We start from the raw sequence: 22,236 nt of genomic DNA on the forward strand, positions 1-22,236 counted from the left end.
AACATATCTGTCAGAAAGGTGATCTGCTATGTTGGATTTTTGTGGTCGTTGCTGGGTAGTCATAAAAAAAATAGTTTATGGAGAATTACATATCCCATCATCTGAACCCCACCTAGAGGTTGATCAATAAAGAAAATGACAGTCAATGATTATTCATTTTAAAAGGGAACTATCAGCAAGTTAGATGAATTTAACCTGCCGATAGCTCTATAGTAGGCACAGGGCGCTGAGGATGAAGGTATGTTCATTCCTGTGCTGTTATTCCGGAATCCTCTGGACGGAAAGACGTTAGAAGAACTGAGGGCGGGGCTATGGCTCCAGAGTGGCCGGATTGGTGCAGCAATAAAAAATTTTTAGGTGATTGCAGCCTCGGGCAACTACAATAAAGGTTTGGATAGCGTCACTGCTTACATAGCAGTCACATGTAAGCAGTTTGGGACAACTATGAAGCTGACCTAGACGTTATTTCTGCTCCTGTCGCATAACCTGAAAAATCACTGAACGTGTAAATGAGGCTTTAGGAGAAATAAACTCAGTGTTGCCTAGAGAAGTCATAGTGAGATGTCAAAAGTTTTGATCAGTGGGGGCCGAGACTCCCACCGACTGCTAGAGCAAGTGGGGAAAAGTGCTTAGCTATATTGCTTCTCTCCTCGTCACTCTCCTATAGCAGATGGGCCTATACACTTTTTATAGACTCCTGTAGTGAGGGAAAAGATGGGGAGAGAAGCTTGATGCTTTTCCCCACTCCTAGTGATCAGTGGGGACCTCAGTATCCAGACTCCCAAATGATCCAAATAAATAAAAGTTTATTTAATGATAGTAACACCTAATAAGCTCTATTAAAAGCTACCCACTCGGACAGTTATCATCCCGTGTAATAGGGCCAATGACCAGCCAACACTCAGAGAGAACAGGGCTAGTTTACAGCATGGCTTGGGCTGTCTAATACGGTCTTAAGAGTTGTAGAGCAGATTCTTTCTTGTATAAATGCGCAAGCTCTGTTAACTTGGTTTACAAAGTGTTTATGCAAACATTTACAGATTTAATCTAACATTTTATAATAGTATCTCAAACAATTTACACCACATAAAAATCCCAGACACAATCATCTTCCGCCATAAACGTGATGACAAAACCACAGCCTTGCAAGAGCTGTGCTCTAGTGGCCGCTTCCAAATATTGCCACCACCACTATGGCCAGCATTACATCTTTGAAATAAAGGATTGCCTTGGAAAGTAACTCACATTTATTGGCCTTTTGTGTATTTTAGTGGAAATGTTGTTTAAGGACACCCAGACACATACTGCAGGAACGTCTGAAGAACATTCACTGATGAATTTTATTAATCTCCCGACAATGCAAATTCCTTTCAAAGGGAATCATTGCTCACAACCAACAAACAGTCTATATTCCCATAATAGAGAAAAAATGTCACATTTTTAGTAAGGGCTGGAACAGCGATTAAAATGTTATTACCCACGGAGTGACGTTATGTTCTATCTGATCACCACTTGCACTCCGCATTTCTCAGAAGCAGCAATCTTTATAGACTGTATATCGGAAACCGATAACCATGACTTTAGGGGGTACTGTTGACTAAGAGAATTACTAAAAATGTGGACAACAACTACACAGATGTACAACTATGACCTGTTATACCATAGTGTGGTGGCAGATAACTTTTACCCGGGGTGATTATCTGCCCAATCAGGCAGAAATTGCTCTGTGTTATAAAGACTACAATCAGCCGAGTAGCTGATCAATCTCTTTCACCAGTTAAAAAATTATCAGCTGCAGACCATGTATTGCTCCATGTAACAGTGATGTGTGGGCTGACGGCTGATGCTGAGGTAAAGAAAAAATAAAGATTACATTTACCTGTCCAGGCTCACCTTGTGTCCTGCTGCCTTGTTTCTATGTTCCCCGCTCACTGCACTTCAGAGCCCATCTCTGAAGTAACAGGCTGCTCAGTCAATGCCTGGCCGCGGCACTATCCCATCTCGACCAGTGTTTGGCTGAGCGATCTGTCACTTCAGACACAGGATCAGAAGTGCTGGAGGAGGCAGTGAGCGGGGAACATAGGAACAAGGCTGCAGGACACCGAGGGAACCAGGACAGGTGTATATAATCTTTATCTTTTTAACACCAAAGCAAGAGCTGCACAGACATCACTAACAATATATATATACAGTACTTTCTGCATGATAATCGAGCCATATAATATGCTAAGTAAGTGGCGATCTAGCACATTTTCGCTTGTTTACCCGGCAGATTGGGCTGTGTAATGCGGCGCCTAAGGTGGCCATACACTTCCAATAACTCAACGATCATTCAGCCATCAGCTATCTCTCCTATCATCCCCAGACCGCTCTGTCTGCGGCTTATCTTTCCAAGAAAAAAAGGGGTCAGGCAGTGATTTTCCATCATGACCCCTATTTCCACCAACAACTTCTGTCGATGATCCCATACACCTTATACTGATGGCCAAAAAGTATAAAGTGTATATGGACCTTTAAAAGGGGTTTTAAATACTACTGAATATTTTACTAAACACAAAATAACAGTTTTACTTCCCTTACCATTCCCCTGTTGTTCCCATGCTGATTTCCCGAGCTCTCCACCTGTTTTTGTTTACTCGACTCTAGATGTATTTTCTTGACATGTGACCTCTGCTGCCAATCACTAAGTAGTAATCTCTGTGGTGTTCACATATCATCACTACAGACAATAGCAGAGGTCATGCATCCACATTCAGTGCCACATCAGCGCTGCAGCCCAGGAAGCAAAGATGGGTATCAAAGAGGTTACATCATGGGAGCAGCGCACAGCTGGTAAGGTAAGTATAAGGGTACATTCACACAAGTAAAACTCGTACCTGTGTGAAACACTGTGCCACAGCTTTCTGTGCAGGGGCCTACCTTGAAGCTCCCACTATTTTCAGTGGGAGTTTCAGAGCAATAAAGTGACATCGCTGTTTTTTCTCACTGTTCTCTATCTTCCACTGAAGTCAAAAGAAGCAAAAGTGACGCTGTGTGGTTTCCAAAACAGAAAAACCTGTGGTTTCCGACACAGAAAAATGTGTGGTTTCAGCTTAAAAAATACATTAAATTTACCCATGTGAACATACCCTTTATGTTTTTTGTTTTTTTTTTATAATGGTTTCTAAATAAAGTTATGGAGCTGGTGAAAAAGTTTTAACTTCAGATAAACAAGGTGGAAAATTGTACAACTCTTTAAGGTAAATCTACAGTATAATAAGGCCAGTTTTACACGTAACGGATCTGCAGCGGATTCACTATAGAAAGGAGATGGAGAAGTAGTATACAGGATTCACTATAGAAAGGAGATGGAGAAGTAGTATACAGGATTCACTATAGATAGGAGATGGAGAAGTAGTATACAGGATTCACTATAGGGAGAATATGGACAGACTAGTATGCCTCAGACAATAGTGAACACATAGTGGGCTGGTATAGAGGAGTAAGGAAATGGCAGATCAGCTTATAGCAGTTACTATAGTGAGGAGATGGGGGGTATACAGCAGGCATTATAGTGAGAGGATGGAGGAGTATACAGCAGACACTATAGTGAGAGGATGGGGGAGTATACAGCAGACACTATAGTGAGAGGATGGAGGAGTATACAGCAGACACTATAGTGAATAGGATGGAGGAGTATACAGCAGACACTATAGTGAGAGGATGAGGGAGTATACAGCAGACACTATAGTGAGAGGATGGAGGAGTATACAGCAGACACTATAGTGAGAGGATGGAGGAGTATACAGCAGACACTATAGTGAGTAGGATGGAGGAGTATACAGCAGACACTATAGTGAGAGGATGGAGGAGTATACAGCAGACACTATAGTGAGAGGATGAGGGAGTATACAGCAGACACTATAGTGAGAGGATGGAGGAGTATACAGCAGACACTATAGTGAGAGGATGGGGGAGTATACAGCAGGCATTATAGTGAGAGGATGGAGGAGTATACAGCAGACACTATAGTAAGAGGATGGAGGAGTATACAGCAGACACTATAGTGAGAGGATGGGGGAGTATACAGCAGACACTATAGTAAGAGGATGGGAGAGTATACAGCAGACACTATAGTGAGAGGATGGAGGAGTATACAGCAGACACTATAGTGAATAGGATGGAGGAGTATACAGCAGACACTATAGTGAGAGGATGAGGGAGTATACAGCAGACACTAGTGAGAGGATGGAGGAGTATACAGCAGACACTATAGTGAGGAGGATGGAGGAGTATACAGCAGACACTATAGTAAGGAGGAGTATGCAGCAGACACTATAGTGAGAGGATGGAGGAGTATACAGCAGACACTATAGTGAGAGGATGGAGGAGTATACAGCAGACACTATAGTGAGAGGATGGAGGAGTATACAGCAGACACTATAGTGAGGAGGAGTATACAGCAGACACTATAGTAAGGAGGAGTATACAGGAGACACTATAGTGAGAGGATGGGGGAGTATACAGCAGACACTATAGTGAGGAGGAGTATACAGGAGACACTATAGTGAGAGGATGGAGGAGTATACAGCAGACACTATAGTGAGTAGGATGGAGGAGTATTCAGCAGACACTATAGTGAGTAGGATGGAGGAGTATACAGCAGACACTATAGTGAGGAGGAGTATACAGCAGACACTATAGTAAGGAGGAGTATACAGGAGACACTATAGTGAGAGGATGAGGGAGTATACAGCAGACACCACAGTGAGGAGGGAGTATACAGCAGACACTATAGTGAGGAGGAGTATACAGCAGACACTATAGTGAGGAGGATGGAGGAGTATACAGCAGACACTATAGTAAGGAGGAGTATGCAGCAGACACTATAGTGAGAGGATGGGGGAGTATACAGCAGACACTATAGTGAGAGGATGGAGGAGTATACAGCAGACACTATAGTGAATAGGATGGAGGAGTATACAGCAGACACTATAGTGAGAGGATGAGGGAGTATACAGCAGACACTATAGTGAGAGGATGGAGGAGTATACAGCAGACACTATAGTGAGTAGGATGGAGGAGTATACAGCAGACACTATAGTGAGAGGATGAGGGAGTATACAGCAGACACTATAGTGAGAGGATGGAGGAGTATACAGCAGACACTATAGTGAGGAGGAGTATACAGCAGACACTATAGTAAGGAGGAGTATACAGGAGACACTATAGTGAGAGGATGGGGGAGTATACAGCAGACACTATAGTGAGGAGGAGTATACAGGAGACACTATAGTGAGAGGATGGAGGAGTATACAGCAGACACTATAGTGAGAGGATAGAGGAGTATACAGCAGACACTATAGTGAGAGGATGGAGGAGTATACAGCAGACACTATAGTGAGAGGATGGAGGAGTATACAGCAGACACTATAGTGAGGAGGAGTATACAGCAGACACTATAGTGAGGAGGATGGAGGAGTATACAGCAGACACTATAGTGAGGAGGAGTATACAGCAGACACTATAGTGAGAGGATGGAGGAGTATACAGCAGACACTATAGTGAGAGGATAGAGGAGTATACAGCAGACACTATAGTGAGAGGATGGAGGAGTATACAGCAGACACTATAGTGAGAGGATGGAGGAGTATACAGCAGACACTATAGTGAGAGGATGGGGGGAGTATACAGCAGACACTATAGTAAGGAGGAGTATGCAGCAGACACTATAGTGAGAGGATGGGGGAGTATACAGCAGACACTATAGTGAGGAGGAGTATACAGCAGACACTATAGTAAGGAGGAGTATACAGCAGACACTATAGTGAGAGGATGGGGGAGTATACAGCAGACACTATAGTGAGGAGGAGTATACAGCAGACACTATAGTGAGGAGGAGTATACAGCAGACACTATAGTGAGAGGATGGGGGAGTATACAGCAGACACTATAGTGAGGAGTATACAGCAGACACTATAGTGAGAGGATGGAGGAGTATACAGCAGACACTATAGTGAGGAGGAGTATACAGGAGACACTATAGTGAGAGGATGGGGGAGTATACAGCAGACACTATAGTGAGGAGTATACAGCAGACACTATAGTGAGAGGATGGAAGAGTATACAGCAGACACTATAGTGAGAGGATGGAGGAGTATACAGGAGACACTATAGTGAGAGGATGGGGGAGTATACAGGAGACACTATAGTGAGGAGGATGGACGAGTATACAGCAGACACTATAGTGAGGAGGATGGAGGAGTATACAGCAGACACTATAGTGAGGAGGAGTATACAGGAGACACTATAGTGAGAGGATGGGGGAGTATACAGCAGACACTATAGTGAGGAGGAGTATACAGCAGTATACCAGGTCCATGACACATACCCAGCATCCATATGAGCGCTGTACCATACACTAATGTAATCCCACATACCCACCATGCCCCCCTGTTCGTCATGACAACCATTCCCAGGCATGGCTCCATAGCAGTGCCATATACACCAGAGAACATGCTCATCACTTGTGGCCACATAGAAAACCACTATGTACCGAATGAATCCAGTGCTGTCATGTGTGCAGCCTGTGCTGACAGCCAGACATAGTCCTAGCATTACCCAGCCATCAGCCCCAGCAGTCTCTATATACCCCGTACCCCGTATGCATGGTATATAAGACGTGTGACAGCGCACACAGGAGGGCACATAGCAGCGCGCACTAACCTCTCACCCGGGCGTAGCAGCAGCTGCACTGAGACAGGACTTTGCGGAAGAGGTTCTGGCAAGCACAGCCATGGCGTGGTTTGCCCCCTCTCATTGCTCCCCAGGCATGGCGAGCCCGGTCCACAGCATGCCAATGATGGTGAGGCGGCAGCCCCGCTCTGCCCTCAGCACGGCACACAAGCAGAGGAGAGGGTGGGACGAAGATGGCCGGGAGGAGCCGGGCTCACAGACAGTGTTATTATTGTAGGGACGGGATATGTGCAGAGAGAGGAGCCAGCTGCTGCCCATAAGCTCGCCGAGACGGCTCTCTACTCTGCGAGCTCCGCGCTGCCACTGCTGCTCATGGGAGGAAGAGCACAGGCTGTTCCCGAGACTGCTCAGCACTCCCTCCTCACTATGGTGTCTGCTGTATACTCCCTCCTCACTGTGGTGTCTGCTGTATACTCCCTCCTCACTGTGGTGTCTGCTGTATACTCCTTCCTCACTGTGGTGTCTGCTGTATACTCCCTCCTCACTGTGGTGTCTGCTGTATACTCCCTCCTCACTGTGGTGTCTGCTGTATACTCCCTCCTCACTGTGGTGTCTGCTGTATACTCCCTCCTCACTATGGTGTCTGCTGTATACTCCCTCCTCACTGTGGTGTCTGCTGTATACTCCCTCCTCACTATGGTGTCTGCTGTATACTCCCTCCTCACTATGGTGTCTGCTGTATACTCCCTCCTCACTGTGGTGTCTGCTGTATACTCCCTCCTCACTGTGGTGTCTGCTGTATACTCCCTCCTCACTGTGGTGTCTGCTGTATACTCCCTCCTCACTGTGGTGTCTGCTGTATACTCCCTCCTCACTGTGGTGTCTGCTGTATACTCCCTCCTCACTGTGGTGTCTGCTGTATACTCCCTCCTCACTGTGGTGTCTGCTGTATACTCCCTCCTCACTGTGGTGTCTGCTGTATACTCCCTCCTCACTGTGGTGTCTGCTGTATACTCCCTCCTCACTGTGGTGTCTGCTGTATACTCCCTCCTCACTGTGGTGTCTGCTGTATACTCCCTCCTCACTGTGGTGTCTGCTGTATACTCCCTCCTCACTGTGGTGTCTGCTCTATACTCCCTCCTCACTGTGGTGTCTGCTCTATACTTCTGTGGCTGTATCCATGTCGTCCAGGACTACCCTAGGATTGCGACACCTCACCGCCCCTCCTCCCCACCCTCTTCACCATAAGGAATGCTCCTAGAACAATTTCTCCTATCCATCACCTGTGTGAACACTGCACATGAGCTGGATCGTTAAGGCACCTGTGCTCATCCTAGTGATGAGGGGGGCGGGGAGGAGGGATGGAGGGGCGTTGCAAGCCTAGGGCACACACACTCTAGGCCACTCCAGTTTGGCACAGGGCTGCAAGTTTAAAAGTTGTTTTTTAGACCAATAACTGCATCATCTGCCGAACGGACCCCAGGACAGATCTTGGATTAAAAGCAGCTATCTGAGGGTACAAGCGGTTTGGAGGGGTCAGATTGTGGGTACAGAGTCACTTTAAGATATTTCACAGAGTTATTAAGTTGTATTTGTAGTCCACTCATTCCATTTATTAGTTTAGTTCTGTGTCTTTGAAACTGCTCAAGCTCTCCCGTTTACACTGGATCCCAAAACTGTGTACACAGTATTCCATGTATCGTCTGAGCAGTGACTTGTACAGCGGTAGAACTATTTCTTTGTCATGTGCATCTATGTCCCTTTTAATGCACCCCATGAGGTTATTTGCCTTGGCAGCAGCTGCCTGGTGCTGTTTGCTACAGTTAAATCTACTGTCAGCTAAAATCCCTAAGTCCTTTTCCATGTCAGTTTTACCCATTTTTACCATTAAGTAAGTAATCTTGGCACAAAATGTTCCCTCCCATGAGCATAATCTTACATTTATGATTGTGAAGGCAAATGTATATTAGACAAGGGGAATGTGAGTAAAGAATGGAATACATAGTAGTATTTTTATATTACAGAGGGGAAATAACTGCACAGGGCAGGGTTACCTACATAGAGGATGCTATTTACTAGGAGGTCTAACTACCAGGGGGTTATCTACAGAGGATATGTCCTTCTGGGGGATTATACCTACTGGGGGAAAACCTACACAGAGGCCTAACTACTATATGGATGCATGAAGGAGACCTAAGTACTATATGTAGGTACAGAGGGGACCAAACTACTATATGAGGGCACAGAGGGGGATTAACTACTATTTGGAGGCACAGAGGGGACCTTACTACTACAGTGATCCCTCAACATACAGTATGAATTGGTTCCAGGACGACCATTGTGTATTGAAACCATTGTATGTTGAGATCATAACGCTATAGAAAACTGGTAATTGATTCTGAAGCCCTATAAAAGGATAAAGATATAGAGATGAAGTTTTAAAGAAAAAAAAAAGCAGAAAACTAATATGGGTAAAGCAAATCCTTACAGACATCAGTCAGAAGGAGCTACTGGAGACTGAAAATTACTTTCTATGTAAAGGACTGTCTGAGTATACATATCTGCTACATGATAAGAGTATTATACATCACACTCACACAGCAATACAGACTATTGTGGGCACAGAGGGGCCTACCCACTATTTGGGGGGCACAAAGGGGCCTAAGTACTATATGGGGGCACTGAGGGAATCTAACTTCTATGTGGGGGCACAGAGAGACCCTAACTACTGTGTAGTGCCACAGGGGGATGTAACAAATACATTTGTGAGTGTAACACCAGAAATCAGGTGATTGCATGACTAAAACCCCCGTGGGACTAAAATTAGAAAGTAGTTGACTCAGTGATTGGTACTTCTATATATATCGAGACTGAGATCAGTAAGTTCTGAACAACAGGACCAGGCATTGTCAGAACAATAAGAAAAACAATATGTGTTAGTATCTGGTTCCATCATGTACTGTATACTCTTATTAGAATATACTGTACCCTCGTGGAGGGAGCTGCTCAACCTGTCGTCTAATTTGATCTTTTGTGCCTCATTATTGGCCATATACCTCTCTACAAGGGGGAAATGGGGATATGTGCAGCCAATAACAATGCATGTTAACAGCCGCGCGGATGATACAGCGATTGTTCATGTGGCCTGACCGCGCAACTAGTCATGTCTTGTAAATCAGCCCATGTCAAGCACAGAGCCAGGATGCATGACTTTTCACGCTGCTTTTCAAATTTAAGTCCTGCACTCTGAATATTGAGTGGTAAACGGACATCATTTAAAGCTATAATTCTGTCTCCTAATATGATACAAAGCTAAGTGCTATACCTTACTTTCTCTGCAACAGTTTCAAGCAGTTAGGCTGTCAGGACACTGACTGTCAGGACAGGACTTGTATAATTAATGCATATATGCAACTGAAATGCATGAGCTTTGTGGCATATGTTTGGGCCATTTACAAAAAATCTGGTTTGCAAAATGCGTATCTAAGCATTTGTTGTTACCCTAGTAGCAAATAAGAGAAGTTTGAAAAGCATTTCAAATTCCAGGAAACAAAAGTATGAAAATTCAAACTAATAGCCTATTACTGTAAGGCTGGGTTCACACTGTTTTACTGTGTTTACTGTAGCTTATCAGTTTTATGGGAAGAAAAATCTAAGGCAAAAACAGAAGGCACAAACTAGAGATAGATGAGCGAATTTACAGTATGAATGAAGGTTAGCGCTTCGTTAGTTCAGCCGTCGGCTTTTCAGAACTCCATGCCGCTCCGGGAGCCTGGAAAAGCTGGCTCTAGTCCTAGGAAACTTCTCCCAGTTTCCCAGGACTGGATTCAGCTTTTCCAGGCCCCTGTAGCAGAGCGGCACAGAGTTCAAAGGCAGCTGACTAACAAGCCGACAACCAAGCTAACAAAGCAATTTTCTTCGTTTATACTGAAAATTCACTCATCTCTAGTAAAAACGAATGCAGTTGTATGCTGTCCATTAACTTACATTATTGAAAAGCACAGATCGAAACGGATACGTTTTTTTAAATAAATGTTTTAGAGTACGCAGAAAATGTGGTTGACACATTTCTGTACGTTAAAACTAAACATTTAAAAATGGATCAGTTAAACGGAACCTAAGACCACCACACACTTTCTATTAAAGCTGGCTGCTGGTATAACACGTATGGGGGCCTGCCAACTCTATAAGTCGGGTTTGATGGAGACCCCTTTGGTCTCAGTGGGATAAGCTGAGACTAGAGTAGTCTGGCAGAGTTTTACCTCTCCTCAGCAGTCTGGCGGCTGTCCTGAATGTTTATGTTTGGTTAGAGATAACTGTCGATTGGTGAACAGTTACTGAAGGTGTATAGGCATCTTTAGGCTATGTTCACAGTACATATGAGTCTGGCCGTAGTTCGTACGCAGCCGTACATGTGCGGCTGAAACTACGGCCATGGGAAAAATAGACATGCGGCCAGATGCGTAAGATCCGCGAACATACGCCTGTAGTACAGTTATGCTTCCTAGCTTTTTTCGAAGCGATCTGAAGCAGGTCATTTACTTGGAAATCTTCGCCCAGGCCAGTGAACCACACAGAACCTTTTGGATCGAAAAATCAAGTTCAATTTGGCTGAAATAAGTACTCCGTACAGGACCGCATGGAAATCCACGGCCGTGAGTTGGAACATTTCTGTCCTCAAACAATGGTCTTGTTCATTTTTCACGGCGACGTATACGATCCGGCCGTAAGCTCATACGTAGTGTGCATTGTGCGGCCGTATATCATATACTTTCAAGCGAACGCATCAACCTCAAAATTACGTGCATATATTTGCGGTTTGCACTACGGCCGGAAAGATACGTAGTGTGAACATAGCCTTAGACTGTGTAGGGACACAAGCTATTGATAAGCAAAATGGTAATACCCAGCTGTCAATTCATAGATGCTGAAAAAGTGGTGCATGTAGAATTAGCCTAGCGTGTATTGTTTAAAGTCATAAAATATTACTTGTGACCTTGCAGTGAAAGTGTTAAGTGACTGCTTTGATAGTAAACTGTAATGCATTGTGGACAGCAGCACTCTTGTTAGAGATTTTTTTTTGTTACAGATGTTGTAAAACTGCGGCTGTAGCATAGCTATAAGCTGGTAATACTGGCATTACTCTTCTGATTCTGATACTGCTCTTAAAGTGCCCCAGTATCTCCTTACCCTGTAACAGTCTTCTCTTACTAGAAGCCCTGGTCTGTGCAGCCAGCAACAGCAGCAGCATAACCCAGTCATACTGCATTCTGCACATAGAGAGGAGTAGGAGGACACTGGAGCTGGGAGGAGGTGAGTAATATACAGAGAAGCAGGAGCTACAGCTTCTATAGTATATGGGGGGCTTGAGCTATCATTGTATATGGGCTGCTGATGTAAGCACTTTGTATTGGTTGTATTTGACAGACATGACATATGGATGACACAAAAATGTTTAGCCATGCTACAGAATAATGGGACTAAAAAAAATTGGGGGGTAGGGATGGTCCGAACCTGCCGAGGTTCGGGTTCGTATGAATCCGAACGCTCGACATCAGATTCCCGCTCTCTGCCCGCTCTGTGCAGAGGGTGGATACAGCGGGAGGACCTCCTGGAAAACTGGGATACAGCCTATGGTTATGGCTGTATCCCAGTTTTCCAGGCGGTCCTCCTGCTGTATCCACCCTCTCCACGGAGAGGGCAGACAGCGGGAATCATTTCCGAGGGTTCGGGTTCGTACGAACCCGACCCGAACCAGGTTCGGACCATCCCTAATGGGGGGCATGTGATGGGTACTGTATACAGTAGCATGTGAGTAATGCTGTATCTGGGCACCATGTGGCCATCCCTATATATGGAACCTGTTACAGTCACGTTAGTGGGTACTGTGGCTTACCATAGTCACATCCTTCAGTTAGCACTGCAAATTAGGTACCAAAACCACCTACAAAAGCAGAGCATAGCATGACAATTAGCCGTAGAGCACAGTACGCACTGCAGATCCGTGTCCTCCTTTCTCTGTCTGATGGTTAGAAGGTTATAAAATCTGCTCTTTGCATTTACATTCAGTTAAGGCCATTCTCAAGGAGGAAGCAGCAGAGGTTCTTGCCTTGTAATAGGATATGTGCTTTCAGAATACTCTAGGGTTAATGCTGTCTATCAAAGGTTGAGGAGGCTTTTAGACCTTCAGAGATCACTCTGATTTATACCCCATGCATTGCAGTTCTCCGCTTTATATATTTGCTTTAGTAACCCTCGCATTGTTAGTGCTTTAAGAGACATCTGTTCCTCCTGCAGTAGGCCTGGAATCTTCGAGCTGTACACAGGGATCGGAAAGTTAGGAAATAGTATAAATAGCATGTGACTGCTTCATTGCTAAAAAGGGCCTTTACAGCATCCATCATGTCAGTCCAAGCAGGTTTGTAGTATCGAGACTAACACTAAGGTTAGCACCAAGAGAGAGGTATATTCCCAATTGTCACCTCTATTCTTGTACTATACAGAGGTATATTACAAATATAGACATTATTTCTTTGTTTTGTATATTATACCAGTATATTTTCAGGCATAATCTATGTTCATGCATTTCATGTGTCATAGTTAAGAGGCACTCTCTTGGTTGATGCTTAGTAAGTACAACTTACTCACAATGTTAGGTTAGTTATAATAGTAGTAGTTAGTTGCCCACCCCGTTTGGAGCAGCACCCCGCCCCCAGAATGTAGTTCTGCCCTGCTGACCTTCCCCTTCTAATAATTATCAGTGGAGCAGGCCGGGGTGGGCCAGATCAGCGATCTGAGGGCAGGGCAGTACTCCAATAGGTCTTACTGGACTCAGGACTACATTAAAACTGCACGGGAACAGCACCAAGGATGAGGGTAAGAGACATACCTTCATCCAAATGCCTCATGCTATCAGCAGGTTAGATTTGTGTAACCTGCTGATAGTTCCCCCTTAAGTGCATGAATAGACCCCTGCTCTTAATCAGATAATTTGCTAAAAATTAGGTGCTTCTTACCCATGTGTTGTTAGTAACCAGACTGTAAACTGTAGTTTACAGTATTCCTGAGCCTGTACCTGCTGTATCTTATCAGCACAATTCTCTTGAAGAGTATGGCATTTTCAGATGGCCAAATATAGAATTCTATGATATTCAAGGGAGTCCCCCATTAAGACCCTCCATGAATTATTTACAGCAGAGAACAGCTACAAAGAGCGTACATTACACAGAGCCCATTGATTTTCATGGGCACAATGTAATGCTCCATCTCCTGTGATGACATAGCAGAGTAATAAGAGTAGCTCCGGGTTTCTTGGGTAAAATATACATGATTGGTGTGTGTGTGTGTGTGTGTTGGGGGGGGTCACAATACCAAATATTTTTTAAAAAGTGGGCAACACCATTAAGCAATTTAAGAAATGTATAAGAAAATGTAGCATTAATATTGTACATGAATGACCAGAAACATTGCATAACAAGGTTCCCTATGATTAATAACTAGAAAGTTTATAACTCTCTGCTTTATCATAGAATACCTTACTATGTTTATAATTTGTATGGAAAATGTAGCACCTAAAGGTTAGTTACACCTTTTGCAATCAATTTTGCTCTAACATGTCTAAAATTCGGGAAATGTGGGATCAGACTACAGTATGGCTGCAGGATCAGACTACACAGGGATTGACTGTAGTCTGTTACCATGGAAATGTAAAGGTGTGCATAAGTGCTCTAGGCATTTATGATGCCTTATAAATAATAGTAAAACATGAAAAACATTAACATATTCTAAGAAGGAGAGAGATAGCTGTGTACCACAATGTTTGTACTTTAACCCCTTCAAGACAGAGCCCTTTGATGCACGGATGTCCGGGTCAAATAAATGCAATGTTCTTCCTCGCCTTCTAAGAGCCATAGCACTTTTATTTTCCCACCTACAGGGCTGATTGGGTTGTCATTTTTTGCGCCATGATCTCTAGTTTTTATTAATATCATATTGGTGTAACTGAAAAATTTTGATCACTTTTTATTAATTTTTTCTGATATATAATTTATTAAAATCAGCAATCCTGGTGTGTTATATTCTTTTCATTTACGTGTTCACCATGTGGGAACAATAATGTTATATTTTAATAGTTGGACAATTCCGCTCGCTAAGATACAGTATGTAATATGTTTATTTATTTATTTTTTTATATCTTTATAATGGGCAAGGGGTATTTTAAACTTTCATTAGGAGAGGGATTTATAAGGTTTTTTTTTAATACTTTGAAAAACTTTTTTAATTACACTTTTTTTTTTTTTTACACTTTTTTTCAAAAAAAGTAACACATGCAATCAATAGATTGCATGTACTGATCTATGCCATAGCATAGCATAGATCAGTGTTATCGGCGATCTCTACATAGAGACTGCCTAAGAACAGACTCTATTCATAGATCACCGATCCGACAGGTCGGAGGTAAGTGACTTACCCCCGCCTGTCGGCACAAGTGATCTGCGGCTGCGGGGGTCCTGAACACTCAGTGACAGAAGCTTGTTCTGTTGCTGAGTACCTCAAACGCCACAATTGCTATAGATTGAGGCATTTAAAGCGACTCTGTACACACAATCTGAACCCCCCCCCCCCAAACCACTTGTACCTTCGGATAACTGCTTTTAATCCAAGATCTGTCCTGCGGTCCGTTTGGCAGGTGATGCAGTTATTGTCATAAAACATTACTTTTAAAATTGCAGCTCCGTGCCCTACGGGCGTATCTGTGCCCTAACTTTGCACCACCCCCTCCGTCCCTCCTCCCCCCCTCTTCATCATAAGGAATGCTCCAGGCAGATTGTTTCCTATTCACCACCTGTGTTACCACAGCACATGGTCTGGATCATTAAGACACGTGTGCAATGTTTAAACAGAAGTAAATGTTCCAATGGCATTCCGAATGATGAAGAGGGTGGGGAGGAGGGGCGGAGGGGGTGTTGCAAAGTTAGGGCACAGATACGCCCATAGGGCACGGGGCTGCAATTTCAAAATTAATTTTTTATGACAATAACTGCATCACCTGCCAAATGGACCGCAGGACAGATCTTGGATTAAAAGCAGCTATATGAAGGTACAAGTGGTTTGGCGGGGTTCAGATTGTGGGTACAGAGTCGCTTTAAGGGGTTAATGAGACGCAGCTGTGGGATCGCAGCTGCCTCTCATTACCTCCGGACACACTGATGTGTGCGGGGCCACTCTCACTGCCCCTCAGTCAGAAATGTGTATATATACATGGGTATACCCTGTGTACATATATACACAGGGTATGTGCAGTAGGAACGTATATATACGTATTACTGACGGGAAGGGGTTATGGGTGGGTTCACACATAATGTATCCTTAGCGCATTGTCATCCCGCTGTGAGTATGTAACGGCAGCCCCCTTAACCTCCTGCGGCCCTGTACATACATAACTGGTCCTCACTCCGACTTGCTTCGGGGGTTCCCGGTGTCTGGACGTCCAGCACAGCCAATCAGAGCGCTGCCTTTTACATACTCGTAGTGGAATAAAAAAATTCTTGTATCTCATCGCTGAAGCCAAATATTGAAATAAGAATCATATCACATGATTTAGGGTAAGAAAGCCTATTGTACGCTGCTGTCACGTCTGCTTTCAGTAATTAAGTCTTATAAATGGAGCTACAAGTTGCACATGCGCACTACAACTCCCTTCATTGTCTTTGGAGGCACTTAAAGTAAATGTATTGCCTAGATTTTAATTTACTAATTAGAATAAGATACTAAAATGTGTTCTTTTATTCTATTTATTTATATTTTTTAATATTTTTTTATTCACTTTTTGTACATTGTACATTGCCTAAGCTGTTTTTAACAGCATTTAGTGACATGCTTTACAGCAAGACTCATGGACATTGATGACAATAGACAGACTCTCTCCCCTTGAAGGTAAATTTAAAAAATTTGTGAGTGTACACTGTGGCCTTAGAGGTCATCCCACAGCGAGCTGTTATTGTCTTGTATTGACTCTATCCACCTGTTGGTGTCACATGTGGCTGCAATGCTGTACAAATCACTTTTCAGCAGCCCCCTCTTATCACCACAGGGAATTTCACAGGACACAATAAGAAGACAGCAATGTCCTATGTATTTTCTCCTACCACTACAGGATGCAGCAAGCAGCAGTCTACCCTGAAGTCTGTGTGACCTAATGTATAAATCTTGCACGAGATGGCGCTATTTTCTGGAGTGAAGGCCTGCACTCCAGCCAAGTCATCATGTGTACTGAGTTTAGGTTTTCTCCCCTGTCTCCTATGTGTATACATGCAGATATGGGGGAGATTTATCAAACATGGTGTAAAGTGAAACTGGCTCTGTTGCCCCTAGCAACCAATCAGATTCCACCTTTCATTTTCCAAAAAGTCTGTGAGGAATGAAAAGTTGAATCTGATTGGTTGCTAGGGGCAACTGACCCAGTTTCACTTTACACCATGTTTCATAAACCTCCCCCATGGTCTTTAACGCCTTAACGACATGGGGCATACATTTAGGCCCCCGGAGCCTGGGCCTTGGTGCAAACGGGCGTAAATGTACACCCCTCTGGATTACCAGGCTATGGAGCAGGCTCAGGAGCTGAGCTCGCTCCATAGCAGGGGAGGACCGGCCGCTATCTGCAACCAGGCACTTACCCTCCATGACGAGCTGCTGCAATCACGCAGCTGCCCGCCATTAACCCCTTAAACGCTGCAATAGTTTAAGTGTAAGTGACAGGAGCAGACACGCTGCGGGGGTCCCGATCACATGGCCTGACTACCGGAGGTCTCTTACCTTTCTCCGTGCAGTCAGGTCTTCAATCTTGGCATAGCAGAGATCAATGTGAGAAATCTATTGCATTAATGTAAAAGTCCCCTTAGGGTACTATAAAAGTGTAAAAAGAACAATTAAAGTTTAAAAAAATGCCCCATAGCCCCTCCCCCAATAAAAGTGAAAATCACCCCCCCATCCCATTTTATACATAAAACACATAAAAATAATAAAGTTGATTAACATAATAGACCGTAGCATGCGTAATCGTCTGATCTATTAAAATAAAACAATATTGTTCCCGTACGGTAAACGGCGTGAACAAAAAGTGGTAAAAAACACAGAGATTGCTTTTTTTTTTTTATTACATTTTATATATAAAAAATTAATAAAAAGCGATCATTACGACTGATCTAGAAAAAAATGTTACTAATAAAAACTAGAGATCATGGTGCAAAAAATGATGCCCCATATGACCCATTAGGTGAAAAAATAAAAGCGCTTTAAGAGTAACAATGGGGCCATTTTAAATATACCTATTTGCAAAAAAAGTTTTACTGCTAATAAAAATTGTAAAACATTAGAAAACCTAGAAAACATGCATATCGCTGTGTTCAGACTGACCAATAGAATAAATAAAAAATTTCAGTTTTGCCGTAAAGTGCATTATCTAAACATGGGACCCCCCCAAAATTTGTGGAATCACATTTTTTGACCCAAATTCACCCCATAAATGATATTTTGGGGGTTCTATCATTCATTTTATGGCAATTTGAAAGATGCCATTACAAAGTACACCTGTTCCTGAACATGGCCTTGTAGGTGGAAAAATAAAAGAGTTATGGGCCTTAGAAGGCGAGGAGGAAAAAATGAAAACGCAAAAGTAACAATTGGCCCGGTCCTTAAGGCTATTTCAGGCCCGGTCTTTAAGGGGTTAAAAATGAACATCTTGGAACAGGACCACTGTTTTGTGTACATAGCTCCAGTGTAAATATATATGCCTCCATTTTATTTTATATGATCTGAAGCATTATGGAAAATTGGTGGTAAAAGTATACATAAAACATATGATTGAATGGATTTATTATACAGTACTGCATTAAATTATATATAAGGCCATGGGGGTAATTTATCATGGCTGTGCCAGCCACAACCTAGCTGCTTGTGCAAAAATTGGAAACTTTGGAAATTGGAAACTCAGTATGGCATAAACGGGACACTCCTATGCATGTGTGCATTTTAGTTTTAGGTGCAGTTTTAAAGTGTCACTGTCATTATAACTTTCAAAATCTAAATCCACAGTAGATGTGATATAAAGCATTTTTTTTTATTATGGAAAACACAGCACTTCCTGTGTTTTTTTTTTTCCTCAAAAAAACAGGAAACAGTCAGAAAACAGGAAGTCCTGTGTATCCCAGGCCATCTGAGTGCTCACAGAGAGAAGGCAGTCATGTGATTGATGGACACAGTGAGCTGTGACTCTCTGTACTGGCCAGAATTCCTGTATTCATAAAATCTGCCTTCAGGAGACTGGACCTGGATTCTGGTAAGTACAGCTTTGTTTTACAACATGATAACAACAACAAAAATAATTAATGTATATTGAAAACTTGCTTTATTTTACATCTAATGTTGATTTAGATTTTGAAAGTTATAACGACAGGTACATTTTAAATAAAAGGGGAAATATAAAGAAAGGCCTTATAAATGTTTTTCCTTTCTGCTGGCTCCAATTTTGGCTTTTGCCCAAAAAGCTTTAATACAAACTACACATGTGTTTCCAGCCTTAAGGATTATAGTTTGTAGTTTTGCACAGATAAGTGTCAGACAGAATCTCCTTGCATATAACTCTATTAAAATCCTGGCCATGCATTTACTAGCAATTTTCATCTATATTTCCCCATCCCAGTTTAGACACATCACAGACGTAACCGTGTTCTGTATGTCATATTCACTAACACATCTAATGCCAATGTACACAGTGTTTTTACATTAAGGTTCCAAAAGAAAGTTTTGCCCTCCCTTAAAAGTAACAGATAAAAGCCATGCTAATGATTCCAGCCAGGAATATTGCCAATGAAAGAAAGAAGCGAGCTCCAAACCGCAAAATGTACAATTTTCAACTGTGAAACCCTAACCCAATGTTAAAAAAAGCAGCAGGAAGAGAATCTTTTTATAATGGGCCTTACTGGAAACTATGCAAGTTCTTGCCAAAATTTCTGCCTCTAAACAGCATTAGCAAACTTAGTCTTTAACTACTTAGCTGCCAGACAAAGAAGACAAGCTGAGTTATAGGGCGAGATCTTAAGAAAAGCATTTCTATAACATGTCACATGTTTTCATAGCAGAACACTATTTACTAGGCTGCACATGTGATATATTTTGTGTTATAAGCGCTGATAAAAGGAACTCACACTCACTGAAAGATACTTTTAAGAATGCAGAGACCTTCCATTCCTCCAGCAATCTATCTTATTAAACATTGGAATTCCTAGTTATAGGGAATGTTGATATAAAATGCCCATTTTATTATCTCTTAACTCAAAATAGCAGATGATACATACTGATGTTATAACATCCGTAGATGTGTGTGAGAGTTCAAGCACATGACTGTCTCCAAGAGACCAGAGCATGGCAAGAAGAGCTGATTACTCATGGGCATAGGGATATACTGTAGTGCCAACAACAGAAAACATGATGATTGGGATATCTGGGGCCCACCAATAAAGAACCAGTGAGAAAAGACATGTCAATCAGTGTTAGTGCAGGTTCTAAAGTTAGGGGCCCACAGGAGGATCCTCTGGTCCTCTGGTGGGCCAGTCCGACACTGACTTTGACTGTGTGATTGCTCAGGTGTATGGAGCAATTTTTTCAGTGGCTCTAAGATTTTCCTGCGCAACACACACACAAACACACACACACACAGAGTGAAACTATGGACTCCAATAAAAAAGAAAAATCAGTAACAGGGCCTTAACCTACCTTGTGCCAATATAAAGCACATGTCTAACTCAGGAGGAAGTACAGTGATGCCTTAAAAAAGACTACAATATACAGATACATATCTTTCATCCCTGTGTTCTAAGGGAGTTAGTTAATGCTGTGACAGGGTTAAATAGTAATAGGATAGGATCCTAAGATCCTCTGCACGTGTGAATATCAAATTTAGGCCCTATTCTCTATAAAATATTTATGAATGACCTTGTAGAGGGATTGCACAGTAGAATATTATTAAAGATTTTACTAAACTGAAGTATGATGTATGTAAAGATTGGTCCTGTGTTTTAGAGACAGGACGCTGCATTTGCTCAAATGGCTGTATGGGATGTAGCTCTTTATGACTTATTCCCTCTCTAGTTTCAGGACTGCCGTAACACACACAGACCCATATTTATCAATCCGCCGGACCAGAATTGTCTGGTTTTGCCCATAACAACCAACCAGCACAGCTTTTATATGTTAATTTGCTTTCGTAAAATGAAATCTGACCTATGATTGGTTGGACAAAACCAGACAAGACCAGTTTTTTTATTGGCGAAAGCCAGATATTGCTTATAAAGAGAGATACAATTATTCCAATTTTATATACAGACTTTAAATTCTGTACATTTTATACACACCTAAAAACTGCACCAAAACCATAATTTCAATGTTTATTTTGTGTGGTTTGGTTAGTTTCCAGGGCAGACTGCATGACCATGTTTATATACAGTATTCTTATGCTTTGTCCACCTTCATCGTCTTGCCAATTCATTCTTCATTTCACCAGCTGGGTTGTGTTAAATGGGCTGTACTAAGCCAATATATACCTTCCTATGGGCCTCTCGGTCTCCTGCCGGTATTTTGAAATGTTACGTTCCTTTCTTGAATGGGTCATTTGTTTTGAAACAGGTTTCTGTTCCCTTACACATTACTTGGACGGTTCTCTCTTTGCTGGCCCTGCAGGTTCCTTGACATGTTCTTGGTTGCTTTCCTGCTCTTAATAGTTTATGGGACATTTCTGTCTGCACAAAAGAGTGATGGCCCATTGATGGTAATGTCCTTTTTAAATGAGGTCCTTAGTCTTCAGGCTGGCAAACTGGCATGTCCTTTCTTGTGTGTGTGTGTGTGTGTGTGTGTGTGTGTGTGTGTGTGCGCATTAAAGGAGAAGTCCAACGAAAATTTTTATTAAAGTATTGTTTTGCCCCCAAAAGTTATACATATCATCAATATACACTTACTATGGGAAATGCTTATAAAGTGTTTTTTTTCCCCTGCACTTACTACTGCATCAAGGCTTCACTTCCTGGATAAAATGGTGATGTCACGACTAGAGATGAGCGAACTTTTCAAAAGTTCGGTCCAACCGGACTTTCGGATTTTTTTGGAAGGTTCGGTCCGACCGAATTTCGGATTTCTTCGTACTTCATAGTTTAAAGCATCTTTATGATACGGGGGCAGGCAGGATCAGCAGTAGCCAACATGGAGGCCAGGTACTAGCAACAGTAATCAACATGCACTTTTTTTTAAGATACACTGCTATACACCTGAACCAGGTATTTTAGTCTCTCAGGATAAGACGGATGTGATATACACACTTTCAATCAGAAGTTACCAAGTATAAAAATTGGGTATATAGCACTTTTTTAAGATACAATGCTATACACCTGAACCAGGTATTTTTGTCTCTCAGGATAAGACAAGATAAGATCAAAAGTATAGGACTTGTATATCTGTACTGCACGTTTTGGTTCCGTGCACCCTTTTCCAATGCCTAATCTATCTATCTTT

General features: G+C 42.6%; 1 protein-coding gene across 5 annotated transcripts in view; it reads right to left on the reverse strand.

The window, feature by feature from the left end:
- The window catches only part of ARHGEF25 (Rho guanine nucleotide exchange factor 25), a 214,573-nt gene that overhangs the window by 134,275 nt on the left and 58,062 nt on the right, over nt 1–22,236 (reverse strand). Inside the window, exon 1 of one of the 5 annotated variants that reach the window (XM_069970350.1) lies at nt 6,706–6,990. The exons of the other annotated variants lie outside the window; for them this stretch is intronic. Coding sequence (XP_069826451.1) covers nt 6,706–6,799 — 94 coding nt within the window. The 5' untranslated portion in view covers nt 6,800–6,990. Of the gene's footprint in view, nt 1–6,705; nt 6,991–22,236 lie in introns of those variants that run through there. 5 annotated transcript variants of the gene reach the window in all.

Source organism: Dendropsophus ebraccatus, chromosome 5 (assembly GCF_027789765.1).
Source record: "Dendropsophus ebraccatus isolate aDenEbr1 chromosome 5, aDenEbr1.pat, whole genome shotgun sequence".
Taxonomy (NCBI): Eukaryota; Metazoa; Chordata; class Amphibia; order Anura; family Hylidae; genus Dendropsophus; species Dendropsophus ebraccatus.